Source organism: Phoenix dactylifera, chromosome 18 (genome assembly GCF_051530095.1).
Source record: "Phoenix dactylifera cultivar Ajwa chromosome 18, Ajwa_hap1_PhDact_Kaust_v1.1, whole genome shotgun sequence".
Classification (NCBI taxonomy): domain Eukaryota; kingdom Viridiplantae; phylum Streptophyta; class Magnoliopsida; order Arecales; family Arecaceae; genus Phoenix; species Phoenix dactylifera.
In genome coordinates, this window is record NC_143207.1 from 18,667,799 (window position 1) to 18,686,562 (window position 18,764).

At 36.9% G+C, this 18,764-nt stretch overlaps 2 protein-coding genes across 3 annotated transcripts; one reads left to right on the top strand and one right to left on the bottom strand.

Annotated features, from left to right (window-relative positions):
- Positions 1-257: 257 nt before the first annotated feature.
- On the bottom strand, positions 258-2,407 carry LOC103711925 (uncharacterized). Its single transcript, XM_008798246.6, has 7 exons — positions 2,099-2,407; positions 1,943-1,996; positions 1,698-1,829; positions 1,465-1,573; positions 1,327-1,368; positions 1,138-1,194; positions 258-957 (listed from the first exon to the last, which is right to left on the bottom strand). The coding sequence occupies exons 1-7, from the start codon at positions 2,239-2,241 to the stop codon at positions 397-399; spliced, it is 1,098 nt and encodes a 365-aa protein (XP_008796468.4). The 5' UTR covers positions 2,242-2,407; the 3' UTR covers positions 258-396.
- Positions 2,408-6,397: 3,990 nt separating this feature from the next.
- LOC103711926 (homoarginine-6-hydroxylase 2-ODD-233-like) lies at positions 6,398-16,160 on the top strand. Of its 2 annotated transcripts, XM_008798247.6 has the most exons (13): positions 6,422-6,636; positions 7,372-7,487; positions 9,569-9,687; positions 9,790-9,853; positions 9,994-10,061; positions 11,125-11,183; positions 11,280-11,439; positions 11,566-11,585; positions 11,795-11,841; positions 15,129-15,209; positions 15,290-15,379; positions 15,454-15,558; positions 15,857-16,160. In XM_008798247.6, the coding sequence occupies exons 1-13, from the start codon at positions 6,603-6,605 to the stop codon at positions 15,899-15,901; spliced, it is 1,008 nt and encodes a 335-aa protein (XP_008796469.4). In that variant the 5' UTR covers positions 6,422-6,602; the 3' UTR covers positions 15,902-16,160. The 2 variants fall into 2 exon arrangements, with proteins under 2 accessions (XP_088570333.2, XP_008796469.4); XM_088714207.2 differs by lacking the exon at positions 15,857-16,160 and having other exon boundaries at positions 6,398-6,636; positions 15,454-15,823.
- Positions 16,161-18,764: the final 2,604 nt, after the last annotated feature.

Genomic DNA, 18,764 nt, shown 5'->3' on the forward strand with positions numbered 1-18,764 from the left:
GGTCTTGATGTCACTTATTTTTTTCTCTGTCCAATGCCTCAACAATTACAGCAAAGCATAATTATTCCTTCGATGGCTACACCATCTTTTTTCTCTACGAATGCGAAAAGGTGTTTGAAAAATTGTCTAATGGAATGATCCCAAACCAACTGCAGAATTTATCTGCTTCTTTAGTGAAAAGCACTTGTTTGTTGATAACTCAAGCTGGACAAGAACCAATGCTGATGGAGTCAAAGAGACAGCTAATGGCCACATCATCAGAGAATAAATATTTATCACATAAAAAAAGTATTGTCCCATATGAGTTCCCTCCATGTGAATATAATGACTGAAGCAATTGACAGGCATTGGGGACCCAATTTGCTTCAGATAACATAATTGTAATGAATGGCACTGTTAAAGCACAGGAGAAATGCTGCTTGGTTCTTCACCTTGAACATTGAATTCTTGCACAAATGCAGTCTCCTCGCATGGATTGCTTGAGTAAGGGCTGATGAGCTGGGTTTTGCTTTCTGGCACTTCAGACATGTTGAGTCTCACATTACAGTTCTGACTATAACTGCAAGTTAAATTCGGTACTTGAAACGCATCATTTCTAGCAGAACTTAGAGATTGAGCATGGCTGTTTGGAGTGACAGAAGGTAATCTAGATAGAAGCATCCCGAGACTGTGAGACATCGATGGGAGAAGGGGAGGGATAGACTGGAAAATGGAGTCCTTCATGGTGCTATTTCCATCAAAAGTAACTGATTTTCTTGCAAATTCCTCTCCCTCCTCGCAACCAAGACTTGTCCTACTCCCCGATATCTTGCTAATCTGCAGGTTATGTTTGAGCATATTGATACAATGCTCGGAAGAAACTGGGTGAGGTCGTTGCATGGCGAAGACGCCAGGAATGCTCTGAAGGTAATTAAATTTTCTTTGTATATTGATCACCAAGTTAAGATCTTCTGCAACCTTTAGCAGCCAAGGAGATACCGGTTATTCAAATAGAACTAATAGTTCAACAAATTTATTATATATAAAAAAAACTATAGATCAAGAAAATCCAGGAGAACTCCATTTATTCTTGTTCTTGTCCAAATCTCATTCTATAATTTAATATTTAGAATTTATACTGAGAATTTGAGGAATGACCTTATCTAGTGAACCCAGTTGAATCACACCTTCCTTTACAGCAACAATTGCAATAGTCTGTGAAGCAGTGGAGCATATAGCTAAAGATCTAAGTTCTGAAAAAAAACTGCACTTCCTCTCTCTCTCTCTCTCAAAAAAAAAAAAAAAAAAAAAGTTGTGTTCCAGTTATTTGCCATTTAAAAGTCATACCTGGATGCCTGAATTGAACTGCAATTCCCAAGCCTTTGGTTGCTGTTTACAGCATTACAGAAGAGCATACATTAAAAGTGGGAAAGAAAAAGAAAAGAAAGACAATTTCGTGAGAAGTAGCTAGGGATATCTACTTACTGCATCAAGTGATGCATTCCATGAAGAAAAGAAGTGGGGATCGGTTTCTGTGTGCAATTCCCTGAACACCCACTTGTGGCTGTTATCAGCTGCCACCTTCCCCATTAATCTGAAGAAATTAAACATGAAAAAGAAACACCTCCTTCATCCATGCATTTAGTCGACATTATTCTTTCAAATTTTCATGATTAAATGGTATGCAGGGGCAAGATCGTAGTTCATAACATTCTCACCCTTCTCCATAATTGTAGACCTCATGCGACATCTTAAAGAAGATCTCTGGTGCAAAGCTGCCATTTCCTGAAGCATTTCCGACTCGCTCGCCCTCGTAAAAATCACAGAACCCATCTTCCCACACTAGAATCCTGAACAAAAGATCATGCCAAAAGTCTCACGGAAAAAAAGTAAAGGAGAATGGAGAGAACGAAGGAGAAGTTTGCTTTGTATATATTGCAAAAACATTCCATTTCATATTTACCAATTTCTTTTGTTTCCAGTGGATCGATCCAAGATCCCTTGTCCATCATCCCATCTGCCACCAGTTTAACACCTTATATCTGACTCACATACTACGAGAAGAAGAAGAAGAAGAAGAAGAGAGCCTAATTCCATTTCTTTGGTTTTAAGCTCTTACCTTGGTGGAGGAAAGTTTCGAGGGAGGATTCTCCAGAAGACAGCATACACCCACTTGGAAGAGTTAGGAGGATTTTCCGAAGAACAAAAACTTCTAAGAGCTTGCTGCCATAGACAATTAAGCAAAGGAAGCCCACCTTCCATGACAGAGATTAAAAAAAGGAGAGTGTAAGCTCTCAGCTCGTCTGAAGGCTCTCTTACAAGTAGGGGTGGGACAAAGAGTAGCACTTCCCTGTTTTCTAGTTTTAAAACAAATCGCTCCCGGCTTCCCCCTTCCCAACCGTTACCTCTTCTCCTCTCCTATGGAGGTGAGAGCTTCCGCACAGAAAAGAACTATAAATAGGCAACATGGTCCCAGTTTCTGCAACGGCTCAAAGCCTTATCCAAATAGCTAGTTGATTTTTTTTTAAAAAAATTTTTAGTTTGCCAAAATTGTTCCTGACTAATAACCAATATCAAATTAAATACATATCCATACGAATCCTTACATACTTTCTTCGTTTAAGCTCCAACATTTTCAGCAGACTAAGAATTCAAATTTATTCAAATCTAATGACGAGTACTATAATTGGTCTGTGTCAGCTTTAATGAGCCCGTATTCTCCTAGTCTATACCATTTGTAACAATTCAGGACCTCACTCAAAATAGCTAGTCGGAAGATATTTTTTTGGTTTCTTAATTATGTATAAGTACCTAAAATTTTTTTCAACGAATAACTAATGTGAGGCTAAACACATACCCACATGGATCCTCGCAGTTTGGGTGCGTGGGGATATTTTGGCTTCAGAAAAGGATTTGGAACTTAGAAAATACATGATAGAAACGTCAAAAGTTCAGCAAAAATTTAAATAATAAAATTTTTGAAAAATAACAAAATAATAAATATAAAATTATTACAATGTCTTTGTACCTGCGAGCACAAAGGATTCGATAATAGCAAAAGCAACAGTGCCAACAATAATATATAGCATTGCTAATTTGAAATCCAAGAAAGATTTGCGAATCATTTTTTGATGGCTATGAATCATCTGAATATAATTTGGACAGCAGTGAGTGAGAAAAATTTAGAAAATCTTGATAATTCAGAAAATCCTGTTGCTAAGGACCTCATAGTTTGTTGGTTTATTACCTATTGGTGAGCTTTCGATTCACCACTTGCTGCGGAAAGCATGGGACATTAGCCCTGGGTTGTAACGATAGTATGGCAATAATTGAATTTGGTTGGTGCTGACTGTACGAGCCGTTGAATGGACAAAGCAAATCTTTGAATACCGACAGCGAATACATGAAGGAAAATATGTTCCATGAGATAGTTCTTTCAGGAGGAGAATATCCATCTTATTGGCTTGAAGGCTTGTGTGGTCCTCCTACCTTTAGCGAGGACAACATCATAGATTGGGGAAGAAGACACCATGTACTCATAGACGGGGTGGTTTGTCTCTTGGGAAGTTGGTGGATGGAATGATGAAGAACTCCATTAAATTAGGTTCCTTAGTTCAACAATATCTATTCTCTCTCTATTCTAATTTATGCAACATCCAAAATCAGGAGAGGAATGAAGCTCTGCCTTCATATTTTTGGATTTCCATGGCCACACTCTGGTTGAACTCCCAAGTGTGTTTTTTGTGTGGCTCCATCTATTGTAATTGTCCAACTCCACAATGCGGAAACCACTCTAATTATATGCTAGTATACCTTAATTTAGTAGTTACTCTGGGTGAAGGGTTGGAGAGAAATATATGCTAGGAAAAAGAAGATGAAGTTATCACATTATCCAAGTAATACATGACATTAGAAGTTCATATCCACCTGTGGAACCTCTCATGTGCACCAAACTTTCTACACCCTAAATTAGAGCTAGGGAGATTAAACCTTATTGATGGTATGCCAAAACCAATTGTAAACAGAGAGATGAAAACCCACATTAATCCATGTGCTTTCCTCAAAAAAAAAAGAAAAAAGGGAAAAAGAAAAAACATTAAACCATGTGCAAAGTGCTCAGAGTTTTTTCATGAAAACATGATGAAGTACTTTGAGATCTGTGCAAGCATATAGTTGATAGAGGATTGAGTGCTTTAAGATTTGTGCAGAAAAATGGATGACGAAAGATGAAGTACTTTAAGATCTATGCAAGTGGATGGATAGCAGGATGTAGCACTTTGAGATTTGTGCAAGCGGATGAATGATAATAGATGGAGTACTTTGAGACCTATAAGGTGGATAGATGATAGAGGGAGTATTTGAGATCTATGCAAGTGGATGCATGATAGAGGACAAAGTGCTTTGAGATATATAGGTGGGTGGATGAGAGAGGATGGAACGCTTCGAAATTTATGCAAGTGTATGGATGATAAAGGATGAAGCGCTTTAAGATCTGCGCAGATGCATGAATGATAGAAGATAGAGTACTTTCAGATCTATGAAAACCTATAAATAATAGAGGATGGAGCGCTTTGAGATTTGTGCAGCGAATAGATGACAAATAGAGCGTTTTGAGATCGATTCAGGTGGATGAATGATAGAGGATGAAGCATTTTGAGATTTGTGCAGCGGATGGATGATAGGATGTAGTGCTTTGAAATCTGCGCAGATGGATGGATGATAAAGAATAGAGCGCTTTGAGATCCATGCAGATGAATTAATGATAGAGAACGAAGTGCTTTAAAATTTGTGCAGATGGATGAATCATAAATGATGAAACACTTTGAGACCGCATAAAAGCCATGATTCGGCCTCTTTGAATAATGGTTATTTTGGTCTTTTCTTTCTCGCTCCATTAATGGCGCAAGGATCCAGACAGGGTCATATTGGAACAAAAATGAAGTTTGGTGGCTAAGTGAAATTTTTTAAATGTTTGGGATCTAAATGGAACTGCACAAGGGATGATTCTGTAATTTTCCCAAAGATTAACAAATACAGTAATAACTACTTCAAATTAGTCTACTAAGGGGTTAAAGATATCTACGTGGGTCATTCAAAAACAAACAACAAGAAAGATAACCAATTATAAAGAACAGTTATAAATTTTGGTGTAGTATTAAGTATGATTATTTTGGTGTAGACAAAATATTTCTCCCTAAGGAAAACGAGAGGTGACCCCAAAATTGTCCATCTCCTTCCTCTTATTTCCTCTTATGTGAATTCCTTGATTGCATTGGTAACCCTGTGAACGTGGACCTGTATGGAACAATGTCTAATATATATCTATATATATATATATATATATATATCTATATATATATATATATATATATATATATATATATATATATATATATATATATATTGATGAAACAATGTGTAAAATATTGCACGATAAAATAAATACGAATCGTACTATAAGACATACCTCCCACTCTAGGATCCACCTGATTCCACGCTGAACTACTTCAAGCCATATGCATTCATGGGGTCCTTGAAATTGACAACCTTCCACAAATTAGTGTGGCACATCAATCTACCAAATATCAATGCAGCTCAATGAATCAAAAGAAGGCTTTGGACTCTGAACAGAATACATTTGGTTATTCTCCACTCGCGGTTGGAGTGAATGATATCCTGCCTTGGCTTTGCATTTCAAAGTGGGGTTGGGTCAAGCTTGACTTGATTCAAGCCCGAGCCAGAACCTAAGCAACCCTGATCACACCCGACCAAATCGAGCACATGGTCGAGACTTTCTGATCCATTCCCACTCAAGCATGAACTCCCATGATCTAATCAAGCCTTGCTTTCCATGAAAGTTGTTCCACTTTACATGGCCCAACCCCTATCATAACCTACCTAATTATGAATTACCTTACAAAAGTGAGAGAAAAGCAACTAAACACAACCCTTTATCTTCGCCTTAGAAAAAGATGAGCCAAATATGAAATCTCTATGGAGAACATGAAATCTCTATAGAGAACATGCAGTGCTGCAGAATATTATGGATAGCTGTCATCAAGAGATGAACGACCATCAAATAAGACAGTTTATAAATATATACCATATTATAGCTGCCTATTTTTTGACGGCGGCCAACAAAGCACAGTACTTTGCAGTATGCCAGCTCAACACATAGGATCCTGGTTGTACTTCTAATAATCGGATTCATACAAAAATTCTACCGTTATTAACCAAGTTTTGTCTGACCTGTGACCAGTCCCACACCCACTCAAAATCTAGGTCAAGAACTCTAACCGATATCCAACCTGAATCAGACTCTAAATTTAGACGTGGTTGGGTCAGATTGGATTCTCTGGTCGAGCCAGTTTTCGTCGCTCCCTGGTTGGCCTAGGAATCTGTGAGGATTCTTTATTTTGGGAACACGTGAAGGCTGTGGAAAGATACGAGACCGGCACGCTTCTGCAAACGCTCTCTCCCCCGCTACAAAACAAAACGATAACTCCTCCCTTTCTCGATTCTAATCCCTCCTTCACCATCACGCAGATCTCCAGCTCCTGCTCCTGCTCCTTTCCATCGGAAAAGATCCGAAAGGGCGACTCTCTACCCATCTATCGTCGCCGATGGGATCCGACTTCCAAACCATCCCCGTGATAGGTGTGGACAGATCCCTTCCCTTCCCTCTCTAAATTGATTCCGACTCACTTCCACTCTTTGTCATCAAATTTAGACTTTTGGTTTCCTAACAATCTTCGATCGAGGCTTTTGAGTGTTAGATCTAATAATGATTAAGCTGAACTTTTCGATTGGAATTTCTTGAATTCAAGAAAGTGGATGTGTGGCAGAATTTGAACTCGGAATATGGAATTAGAACGGAAGAACAAGAACTTTATTTATTTATTTATTTATTTATTGCTAGGGTTTTGCTTCGGCAAATATCTTGCACCATATTTTATATATTTGAGGTTTGATTGCGTTGAGGCTAGTTCTTCTATCGAGAAAAGAAAAGGAATTAGTTGGGGAAAAATACGGCAGTCTGAAATTTTCCTAATATTTTATTGTTATCATCATGTAGATTCTCACACTTTCTGTTTTATTGATGTTCTTATGTTGTTCGATATCTTTTTCTTATTATTATTGTTGTTGAAAAAAAAGAATAAGAGAGAGAGTTGTATTTCTGTCTATCAATTACAATGTATAAGAACAGCCTTTATATAATACTAGGAGGCTGACGAAATTTGGTAAGGCCGACTATGTTTGGCACAATCAATCACAAATCAATCAAGATGAAGTTCGGTAGGGCCGACTAAGTTTGGCACAATCAATCACAAATCAATCAATGGTCCTACAATAATTTTAACATTTTATTAACCTTTTTTTCTTTTTATTCAGATATTGGCCCTCTTGTGGAAAAGATCGATGATCCAAAGATGACCAATGACGCAGAAATGAGGGAAGTTATTAGAATGCTGGACAAGGCTTGTAAAGATGCGGGATTCTTCTATGTGGTAACTCCTATTGACATGCTTTTGTATTTATTTCATGTCGAAAGCAACTTACTAAACCTTATACAGTTCTCTACTTGAGTCACATCCGATAAGCATGTATTTGATGATGCTACCCTATATATTCTCTTTTTATTCTTCGTTTGTGTTTGTACAGACTATACGAATCAGTCCTGTTAATGCTTTTCCACATGCACCAGTTAGTCAGCTTACTTACGAGTAACAAATCTTCCTTAAATCTTAGCTCTTAGATTTTGCCTAATATTGTTCTCTATTTGACCCTTAATCTTCATTTTTTTTTTTTGATATCATAATATTCAACTTCAGTTATACATTGTTGGAAATCCCACTATAAGGGAGCTATTTTCATGATTGGATTAAGTTTCTTCTTGGGTAGTTTGTCTATCATCATTAATCTGGCCTTATTTTGGTGGTAATTCTTTGTCATTGCTCAAAATTAGCTTTATGGTACCTGTTATTCATCATAAAATTTCTCCATCATGTTTTTTTTGGATAAATATAGATTAGCATACAGTGCGCCTTGATAGTCCTTTGCTTCAAATTGCTGGCCTGCACTTGCTAATCTATCAGCTGAGTTATTGGAATTTCTATGTATATGAAAATGCCCTTCCCTTTCTGAAAGTCTTGAAAAATCTTTCTCTATTAAAGGTTAGCTTTGAAGCAGTCAAAAAGGAAACCTACATCGTAGCTTAGATGAGGAGACAAAACTCGACTTATATATCAAATTAGGTGTAATATGAGTGAGAATAATGTAATTTTGCTGAAATATGGTAGAATAAGAAAAGATGCGAAGGCGATCAGCAGATACACTAAGAACAGCTTAGGAGGATACGTGCATAATTGCTCAGCACCATTGATGTCATTTTAGCGATAAAACAACAGAAAAGCACGAAACAAGGGCTAGGTGACTTACCTTCCGAGTCGTATGGTAGGATTGTAGGTTGTCGTGGTTAGTAAAACTTAGAAAAACATATTCGGACAAACTACTGGAGAATATCTTTTACGTATTTATGAGTATAAAATTTTATACGTTGGTCATCTGATTAATGCACTCCCACTTTTGGCTGGTTCACTTTTCTTGTTGCTCTCTGGAGAGGGATCATGAACTGAACCAAGGTGTGTACTTTATTAAAGATAAGAGTATCTATGAAGGCATGGACTGTGGAAACACATGAAGTCTTGTGTCTGCATGAAGGAATTTACTTTGTATAGTGTTAATGTTCCAAATTGGAATAACTAATAAATAACACTAAGAAAAAAAGAAAAAGAAAAGATATGATAAATATTGAATCAAATATAGAATAGAACAAACAGCTAATCCAATGGTATGCAGCTACACTTCTCTAGTATCATGTTCATTTAGTGGAAGCTGAACTAATTGAATCTCATTATCTACTTCTATCCCGTATTAAAATTTTCCACATATTTGAGTTTGTATAAACTATATCTTTATATTCTGACATAAGCTTCAGCACCTCTATTGTAGACTTGAGTTTAAACTAAATGTTACTGAGTCCAGCAAAATTTTTTCATATGTTGCTCTTGGGTGTTTTAATCTTGTAATGCATAAGTAAGAGATGATACTGAGTTGAAACTATAAAGACATTGGTAAACATTTTTGCAAACTCTGGTAACAATTATGCAGGTGAAATTTGCATGCACTCTTCTGTCATTACATATCATTTCTAATATTCTTACTCTCCTGAAGATCCTCTTTTGTGTTTCCACAAGGTCAATCAAATGGTACTGAAGCTAATTTTAGTTCAATCATGGGTGGCATCGCCTCCCTTTCAATCAACCAAAAATAAAAGAAACTACTTTTAATTCATTTTCTATTTTTCTTTCCCATATTGGTGCATCATCACAGGAATTTAAAATACATTCTTCTGTAGATCAAAGTGGTAAATTGTGCTTATACTGCAAAGTAGTTCATTTCTACTATGAAATATTGACTAGAAATGTGGAAAATCAGTCATTAATTTTTCCAAATGATAGTGGATATTTGTCACTGGAGTTCATACTTATTCTTCTGTCCATTTGTATACTTGTTTTATCTTGAACAGAAGGGTCATGGTATGCCTGATTCACTGGTTAAAGAAGTTAGAGATATCACGCACAAATTCTTTGGTCTTTCTTGTGAGGATAAATTAAAGATTAAGATGAGACCAGCAAGTGGATACAGGTACAGTTGAATTCATTTATTATTTTGTATTTTCTTGAAATAAGCACATTTTCACCATTTCACAGCTCCACCTTAAACTGGTTATCTGATTTTTATAATCAGAGGATATCAAAGAATTGGGGAAAATATAACCAAGGGAAAGCCTGACATGCATGAAGCTATTGATGTAAGTAGGGCTTCGCATTATTTGTGTCACTATTGGCACCATTTATTCATTTATATCTATAAATACATTCATTTTGATTTTACTTATTCTTTATGTGTAGAACCTCTTATGAATTTGTGAATGGATTGTCGCTTTTGTAGTGCTATAGGGCAATTGATCCTGGAACATATGGAACTCTTGGTAAACCTTTGGAAGGATCCAATTTATGGTATGTGGTTTCTCAGAAGTATATGTTCTTTGACTACAAGTACAGTGGCTAAATAGTTGAACTTGCACTAACCATTGGTTGAAGCTTCTTTCTTTTCTTCTTTTTTTAAAAAACCACTGTTTGATGATTCACTTTCCTCATTTGCTCCTAAATACCACCAAATTGGGCAGTCACAAAATGAATATTTATTTTTAGATGTTAAGATAAATGTTTCGATTTAAAGTGTCAAGACCGTGTATATATCCCGGTAACTCAGGGTCCTGAACTCAAGTTCAATTACAAGTGCCCTCATTTGACCATTGTCTCCTTATAACTGATCCTAAAGTGAGGAACCTAAGTTGTCATTTCATCCAAAACCATTGATCTTGATTATTTTTTTTTTTTTTTTTTTTTGGGGGGGGGGGGGTGTTTATGCTACTTTAACACTTTCCCACTCATTCCCTTAATATTTAAACGATAATTATTATTCATAATGATTGAGTGATATAGCACCTAAATATTGCACTTCCTATTCGCCAATATCCTGCAAAAATGAATAGCAGAACTCAACTTCTCAGTACTAATTCTCACTTCTAACACTTATCTAGAAACAAACATGGCCTTAATGGAAGCATCCAAAATGACTGAACTTTGCAATTTGACCCATATGTCTTTGAATATGTATGAATCATTGAGTGGGTGGATTTTCCATTTAAAAGCCCAAAATATATTTTTGGCACTGATGCACTATCAATGTTATCCATTTTGTTTCTATTTGATGCATTATAAAATTCTAAAATGTCAATTTTTGGTTATAAAATATTGTAGATGTTGTATGTTGAGATTAATGATGTAGGTTATCTTATGCCACACACACACACACACACACACACACACACATATATATAGTAGCAAAGACTATCAATAGAAATTTGAGTTAATCGCAACTATCAATTGTGAATCCAAGCTTAGAGATACTGTTGGAAATTCTAACTTTTGGGATGTTTGCTAATAGGAGATATTGACTAGAAATTGAGAAAACTTTCTAAACTGTGGAATAGGATTTTAAGTTTTTCTACTGCAGGCCAGATTATCCTTCACACTTCAAAGAACTGATGGAAGAATATATCTGCCTTCTCAGAGGTTTACTTTTCTTCATCACCTTGTTATTTGCTTATTTCTATACTTAGCATGTCTAGGTTTATGTATTCCAGTAATACTATTATTTCATTATTACAGATCTTTCAAGAAAGATAATGCGTGGAATTGCTTTAGCCTTGGGTGGGACAGCAGATGCATTTGAAGGTCAAGTAGCAGGAGATCCTTTTTGGGTAATGCGACTAATTGGATATCCAGTCTCATCCAATATCCCAGAGACGCAACGTACAGATACAGGATGGTACTGACATACTGTTTATTAGATGCTTGGTCAAAATGTTCTGAAAGAATCAGACCTCTTGATCATTAAGTTTCTTATGACGTTTTTTTCTGTTTTCTGCTGCATATGTAAAATAAACAAACACAGTGGAGCTCACACAGATTATGGTAAGATAGTATCTTCTCATAGATTAATGGTTAAGGGTTCTTGAAATAAGTACTCCTTTTTTTTTTAGATTACATTTATGTTTAGTCTTGTACTAAGGTGGCATTTCTCAGTATTCTGTGTACTTGAGTTTTGAAGATCATGTAAATGTCTCCTTGTTTATTCTATTAAGTTAATCTACATTCTCATTGTAATTTTTTGCAATTCACAGGTCTTCTCACATTGGTTAACCAAGATGATGACATTCATGCTCTTGAGGTATTACTTTGTCCTGTAAACCTCAGTGTTTAGCTGAATGTCTAGCCAATAAATCTTGACAACTTCAAAGATATCACTGAGTTTCATTGAGAGGTTTTCCACTGCCATTGAATTTCATTGAAAGGTTTTCCACTGTATAATGGTATCCTAGATACTAATTATCTTTACTATTACATTCAATATTAGCAGCACCGTGTATATTTGGCGATGTAATCTTTATTTTGACATTTTTTCTATTCAAAATAATTTTGCAGTCCTAGGAAAGTGCACTGTTTTGCCCAAGTAATCAGAATAATTTTTTAGAAAGAATGAATGCATTTATCTGCATAGGGACAGTAGATATTATGGAAGTTATGTTACAATTTCAGATTTAACTCATGCTATCATAGAAGATGCTAGTGCTTAGAAAGTCGTACCATAAAATTTTATATTAGATACACAGTATGTAGTAACTATTATGCTTCACTATAAAAAAAATAAATTGAAACGCATGTCGGAATGAATAGTTAATTTACAGGGGAACTAGATTATTAACACTTTTGTTTGTTCTTCTATGGTGTTTGTTTTGTAATGTTATGTTATATATAGTAAAACTGCACATGCGTATGCATATGCATATTGAGCTCAACTAAAAAAATATTATTCTTTGAAGCAAAACCAGACTTATTCATAATTGTGGTATATGATTTTTCTCACAAGTCTGTCTATTAATCAAAGTGGATTCAAACAATTAGTGCTTCCACTTTAATTTCCTAGAACTTCAAGTAATTCTTCAAACACCAAATGCACTCAAAAAGAAAAATTCTTCAAACACCAGAAGCAATGTTGGACATACTCGGCCGCTGTGCGGGCCATACTCGCGGAGTCCCTGAGCAGCACAGGAAGGGTCACTGTCAGCATGTCCTGCCGCCTGCCAACGGCGATGGCCTGGTTAGTAGGTGGGTTATACCGAGGGTCCTTGAACCCATGGCGAGGCCAGGTCGGAGTCCGGGGTTGGGCGAGGCCTTGGTCGGAGTCGACTCGTGGCACTGCTTTTGGTGGGGTTTAAGGAAATAGAGTTGCGCCTTCACTAACACCGGTCGGTTTTGGTGTAATGGTAGCGCTTGATCCTGACAATTGGTATCAGAGCCAGAGGTCTCGAGTTCGAAACCCAGGCATCGCGTTGGGGGGGGGGGATGTTGGACATACTCGGCCGCTGTGCGGGCCATACCCGCGGGGTCCCTGAGCAGCACAGGGAGGGTCACTGTCAGCATGTCTTGCCGCCTGCCAACGGCGATGGCCTGGTTAGTAGGTGGGTCATACCGAGGGTCCCTGAATCCATGGCGAGGCCAGGTCGGAGTCCGGGGTTGGGCGAGGCCTTGGTCGGAGTCGACTCATGGCGCTGCCTTTGGTGGGGTTTAAGGAAATAGAGTTGCGCCTTCACTAACACCGGTCGGTTTTGGTGTAATGGTAGCGCTTGATCCTGACAATTGGTATCAGAGCCAGAGGTCTCGAGTTCGAAACCCAGGCATCACGTTGGGGGGGGGATGTTGGACATACTCGGCCGCTGTGCGGGCCATACCCGCGGGGTCCCTGAGCAGCACAGGGAGGGTCACTGTCAGCATGTCCTGCCGCCTGCCAACGGCGATGGCCTGGTTAGTAGGTGGGTCATACCGAGGGTCCCTGAACCCATGCGAGGCCAGGTCGAAGTCCGGGGTTGGGCGAGGCCTTGGTCGGAGTCGACTCGTGGCGCTGCCTTTGGTGGGGTTTAAGGAAATAGAGTTGCGCCTTCACTAACACCGGTCGGTTTTGATGTAATGGTAGCGCTTGATCCTGACAAATCGGCAACACATTGCTTGGTATAACTCTTACAAAGTAAAAGATCGTGGTAAAGCTTGTCTACAATATTAAATCCAACATTCTTTTTTATGGATTTTAAAAAAAACACATAGTTCGGCAGCCATGTGAGTCACCTAATGCTGATATGTTTGGCCACCATGGACCACATATATCCACCTACCATGAGCGCCCACATAAGAAGCTAAGGTTGTCTTTTTTTTTTAATGCCACTTCTGCTGAAGTTTTCATAATTTTTGTTGAATGCTGATTCTCTGGTGTAAATAATCATGTAACCAGCACTGGCTTGTATGTTTTGACATTCAATATCTCTACATAGTTTAATTCACTACTTTAGTAACACCAAACCAAGAGTGATTGGTTAGGCAACTGATGCTTCTATTAGTTTCTCAATTTTAGAAAAGACAACATAGAATTGGATAAAGATAAATCATATAGTTGATCACTTCTTATGCAAATATCTTTTTTTCTTTAGTAGCTGATGTCAATGTTGTTAAGATCTTACAGTTCACGATCTGGATCAAATTGGTACTAAATGATCTGGACCCTTTCCGTAGATCAGGATCAGTGGAGGTTCACAAGATTTAGATCAATATGATGGATATTACATTCCTCTGCATCATGAGATCCAAGTTGATTATGCTAATTACATAGTAGATCATAAGGGGGTCCATTTTCTATAATTTATGTGATTATGTGGCTTTTAAATTACTTATCAACAACTAGTCTTGAGAAGTAAAATTAGCAACTATGTAATTTATAGAGTTAAAAACAAGTTGTAAGTTTTTGTGTTTTTACAACATATGTTCAAATCTTGTCCTTGTTTCTTTTAAAATGTTCTACCTGAAAGAATAATTAAATTGATAGATAGTGTGTAAATTTCTTGGATAACTAAACAAAATATTTGTCTCATTAGGCATGCAATATATGGGACCATATTGGTGAAAACTAGATTTGTTGTATAAGAGTCCAATATTTTAGAATAGTTTTCTTATTAAGGGAACATGATTGGTTAGGAACCAGTTTTTTTCAGATATTATGACTATTAAAATAGTTTAATTTCTAGATTGGTTTAATTTTCAAAAATAAGATAATATTTTTACCATTTTGACTTATGGGTATAAGCAGGGGAAGTGAAGGTCAACAGAAATATTTTGAAAAATGAAATAAATATGCTTTTTTAACCTTTTCCTGGATTTGATTGGGTTGTTTGGATTGAAATTCACATGTTTGAGTTTTATTTAAACTCAATTTAATATCAGGATATAATACTATCATATGCCCCCTGTTGCTGATGGCTTAACTCTTATTTTAACTTCCATGAATAAGTACACTTTTTAATGGATTGTGCCTGAGAAGCCAACATACTGAGTGGAATTTTGTTGCCAGTAGATCAGCTTCTGACTATTTTAGACAAGATATTATTACTTGGTTGATGAGCTCGATTGCAGGTGAGAAACCGATCTGGTGAGTGGATATGTGCTGTTCCTATCCCTGGTACTTTTGTTTGTAACATCGGTGATATGCTAAAGGTTTGCCTTCTATCAAACATGTTCAATATTCTTCTTTAATTTCATTAAAGAAAAAGATTCATTGCTTTCATGGTTTCTAGATCTGGTCTAATGGATTATATGAGTCAACTCTACATAGGGTGGTTAACAACTCTCCGAAGTATCGTGTTTCTGTTGCATTCTTTTATGAGGTATGGCAATCAATCTATTGGCTTCTTTTTTTTCCTCATGTTCACTTCCTAATGCGTGCTTGTTACATGAACAGCCAAATTTTGATACATGCATAGAACCGGCAGATTTTTGTAAGCAAAAGACAGGTGGAATCGCAAAGTATGAGAAGTCTATTTATGGAGAGCATTTAGTTCAAAAGGTCATCACCAACTTCGTCATGTAGTGGTCTTCAAACGTTAAAATACTGAGATTTGTATATTAATGAGTTACGATGCTTGAGTTTTTGTCCATTTAATTGAATAATGTTTTCTGTATCCTTACATCTTTATAATCTCCTTGTGTATCTCTACGCTTCCTAGTCTGGAAGCTTTGATTGAATCCATCCATCCCATAAATGATGGCACAAATGATTGTTCTGATGTATTTGCATTGGACTGGAAATTTTACAGTCTTGTCTTCTTCTAGCATTCTTCTTACATAACAGCATTCTTTTGTAGGGCCGACCATATGAGGCTACAAGTAAAATATTATGTGGAATCTGAACTGCAGCTGATGAATCCAAAAAAAGTAGTGGTGGTGGGGCAATTGAGAAGCAGGATTTCGGTCTCTATAGAATAATGTAACCCTGTGATGCCTAGAGGTTATGATGCCTTTTCGTTTGCAGGCTGGCTGCCATTCTTCGTTTATTCTAATGATGTCTGTTTATATTGGCCTACCTGCATTCAATTGTTAGCGTACTGAAAACCCCCTCTTCTTGTTCCAATGGAGTCAGATCAAATTAAACTATTAATCCTTTTGATTTGTGGGCCAAAATGCCTTATATATATATATATATATGCACACACTATTGTGCGCGCGCGTATGTGTAGCTTAATTGCTTGGCTTTTTTTTTTTTTTTTGAGAAAAAATCAACTTGAAAGCTTAAATCAAGCTAGGCATCAGTTCAAGGATCGAGCTCGAATCAAAGCTTGATTGAGTTAAGTTTGGTTCAAATTTGAATTAACATTAATAGATTCAAAAATTAAATAAAGATTCAAGTTGGACCTTCGTGCCGTGGATCAAATGATCTGACATCCAACAATGCCATGATCCAAGAACTCCTTGGATATGAATGTGAAATTTCCTTTGATAAAAAAGGGACGCAACCACTGGATTAGAGCCTGTTTTTATCTTAAATATCCAAGTTCACTAACAAAAATGCCATCATCCTTCCCACTTTATTTTTCACAGTACTTGGTACAGTGAAGCATGAGACCGTGGTGGTGTAACAAAAAATAAACAAAAAAAGAGGAGAGTGAAACTTTGAGTTTCACTGGTGGTGTATATTGGTACACGCTAGCTGCTGCAGGAAAATTAAATATCTACTATGTTTGAAAGGTCAGTGTCATCTAACCTTCAAATAATTGAGCTTCAAATCCTCTAGTCCGGGGACCAGCGAGAGCTTTGGCAGTACTGCCTCAGTGAATAACTAAATAAATATAACTTTCACAAGGTTTTATTAGGCTTCGAGACGACGCAATCTTACCAATGGGGGATGAACTTGCACAGAAATTATCTTGTGGTATGGGTTTTTTTTGATAGAGGTCTTGTGGTATAGTTTGTTGGGTCCAAAATTAACTACTGGTGGCTGGAGTTAAAAAAATTTGATCTATGCGACAAATCAACAATGTACTGCCAACTTCTTGCTTTACCCACGGTACCTTCTATTTGTCTTTCTTCTTCTTCTTTCTTTCTCTCTCTCTCTCCTCTTTTTTTTTTCCTAAAACGAATATATCATACTTGACGAGTATGAATATATCAAAAAAAATCAAAAGATAATAAATTCCGGAGTGCTCCGGATAAATCTTTCTCTTCTAGCCAGAGAATCTCTTCAAAATAGTTAGCCACATAAAAGGCTACCCAGTCTACTATTTCACTGGCCTCTCGGTATATAGCCTGAACGGCTCTCCTACGTACCATAGTTCGAATGTCCTTGAGTAGCGGCTGGTTATCGTCCGCACTATCCAGCTGGATCTAGCTAACAACCGTCGCTAAGTCGTCCTGCAACACTAGAGTGCAAGCAGACAAGCAGCAGCATTGGGTATACCTTAAGCCAAGTTAGGTTGTCCTCAACTCTGAGACCGATATATCAAAGATTTGGCAGATGTCGGCTATAATTACTTCGGAATCCGGACCTCTAATGCTGACTTCTATTTATCTTGGATGGGACAGCAACCGTATGTTTAGTGGAACGGCGATCTATTTGAGAGGATGAAAGCTTTCACCAAAAAGAAAAAAAAAAAAAAAAAAGAGAGAGAGAGAGAGGATGAAAGCTGGCAGCTGTCATATTCATCTACTGTTGGATATTTAAACATAATAAATGTCACCGACTCTTCCGTTGGTTCATTCCGGGTCACATACGATTACCTATTCATGAGGGACCCCATTCATCGTTTGAGAGCCCCCAGAATCCTCCTTCGACGCCATGCTTCTGTCTTTTTTGCAACGGTTGGCTTCCATAAACGCAGTGGAGCCCATTTCAGCATGCAATTTAGATTCCATACACAATTGCATCATCATTATGGCTATTATTTTTTAATTATCCGTACGAGAGAGACAAGTTTCAAATAATTTTCAAGATTGTTAATTACTAGCAGACTGCTGTATTCCATGGGTGCATTGCATTATTTGGAGCCCATCAACGAACTTGGGATATCTCAAAATGGGAGCAGCTGACATCTTAAAGAAAGCATTGCTTCATGCCTTAAAGGCTACAACATTTCTGACTTTAATTCTTTCGTGCTCCCTGCAACCTAATGAATTGGGCCTGGGATCGGGGCCAAGAACTACCTTGCGCGGAACATAATTCATATGGGGTAAAGCCTTTTTTTTTTTCTCCAGCTTACAGCATTTTCTCCTATGCACATCTTAAGGAAAAAACTTAAAAATCAAATAAAAATAAAACTTTTCTATTCAAAGAACGACAAGCCAATAAAGACACTATTACATCCTCTCTCTCTTTTTCTCATCAAATGATATACATTCATCGGCTTCCTGATACATGCTATAAACTTCTTTAATATATACCTAGTAGCAACTCAATACGTATCTTTAGGTAAATCAATACATACTTTTTAGAATATGGTATTCACTAGCGTAATAGTATATGATTAGTTGGTAAAGTGTAGCAATATAGTCATTCAACATCCTAATTCATACCTCGAGATAAATTGATATACAATTTTCATAATATGATGCTCACTAATATACACTACATAGTCAAATAATATATACTCATTAGTTTTCTGATACATGCTTCGCAACAACCTAATACATATCTTTATGTAAATCGATATATTGTTTCTAAAACATAAAATTCACTAGCACATACTATAGATCAGGTAATGCACACCTAGTAAAATAATC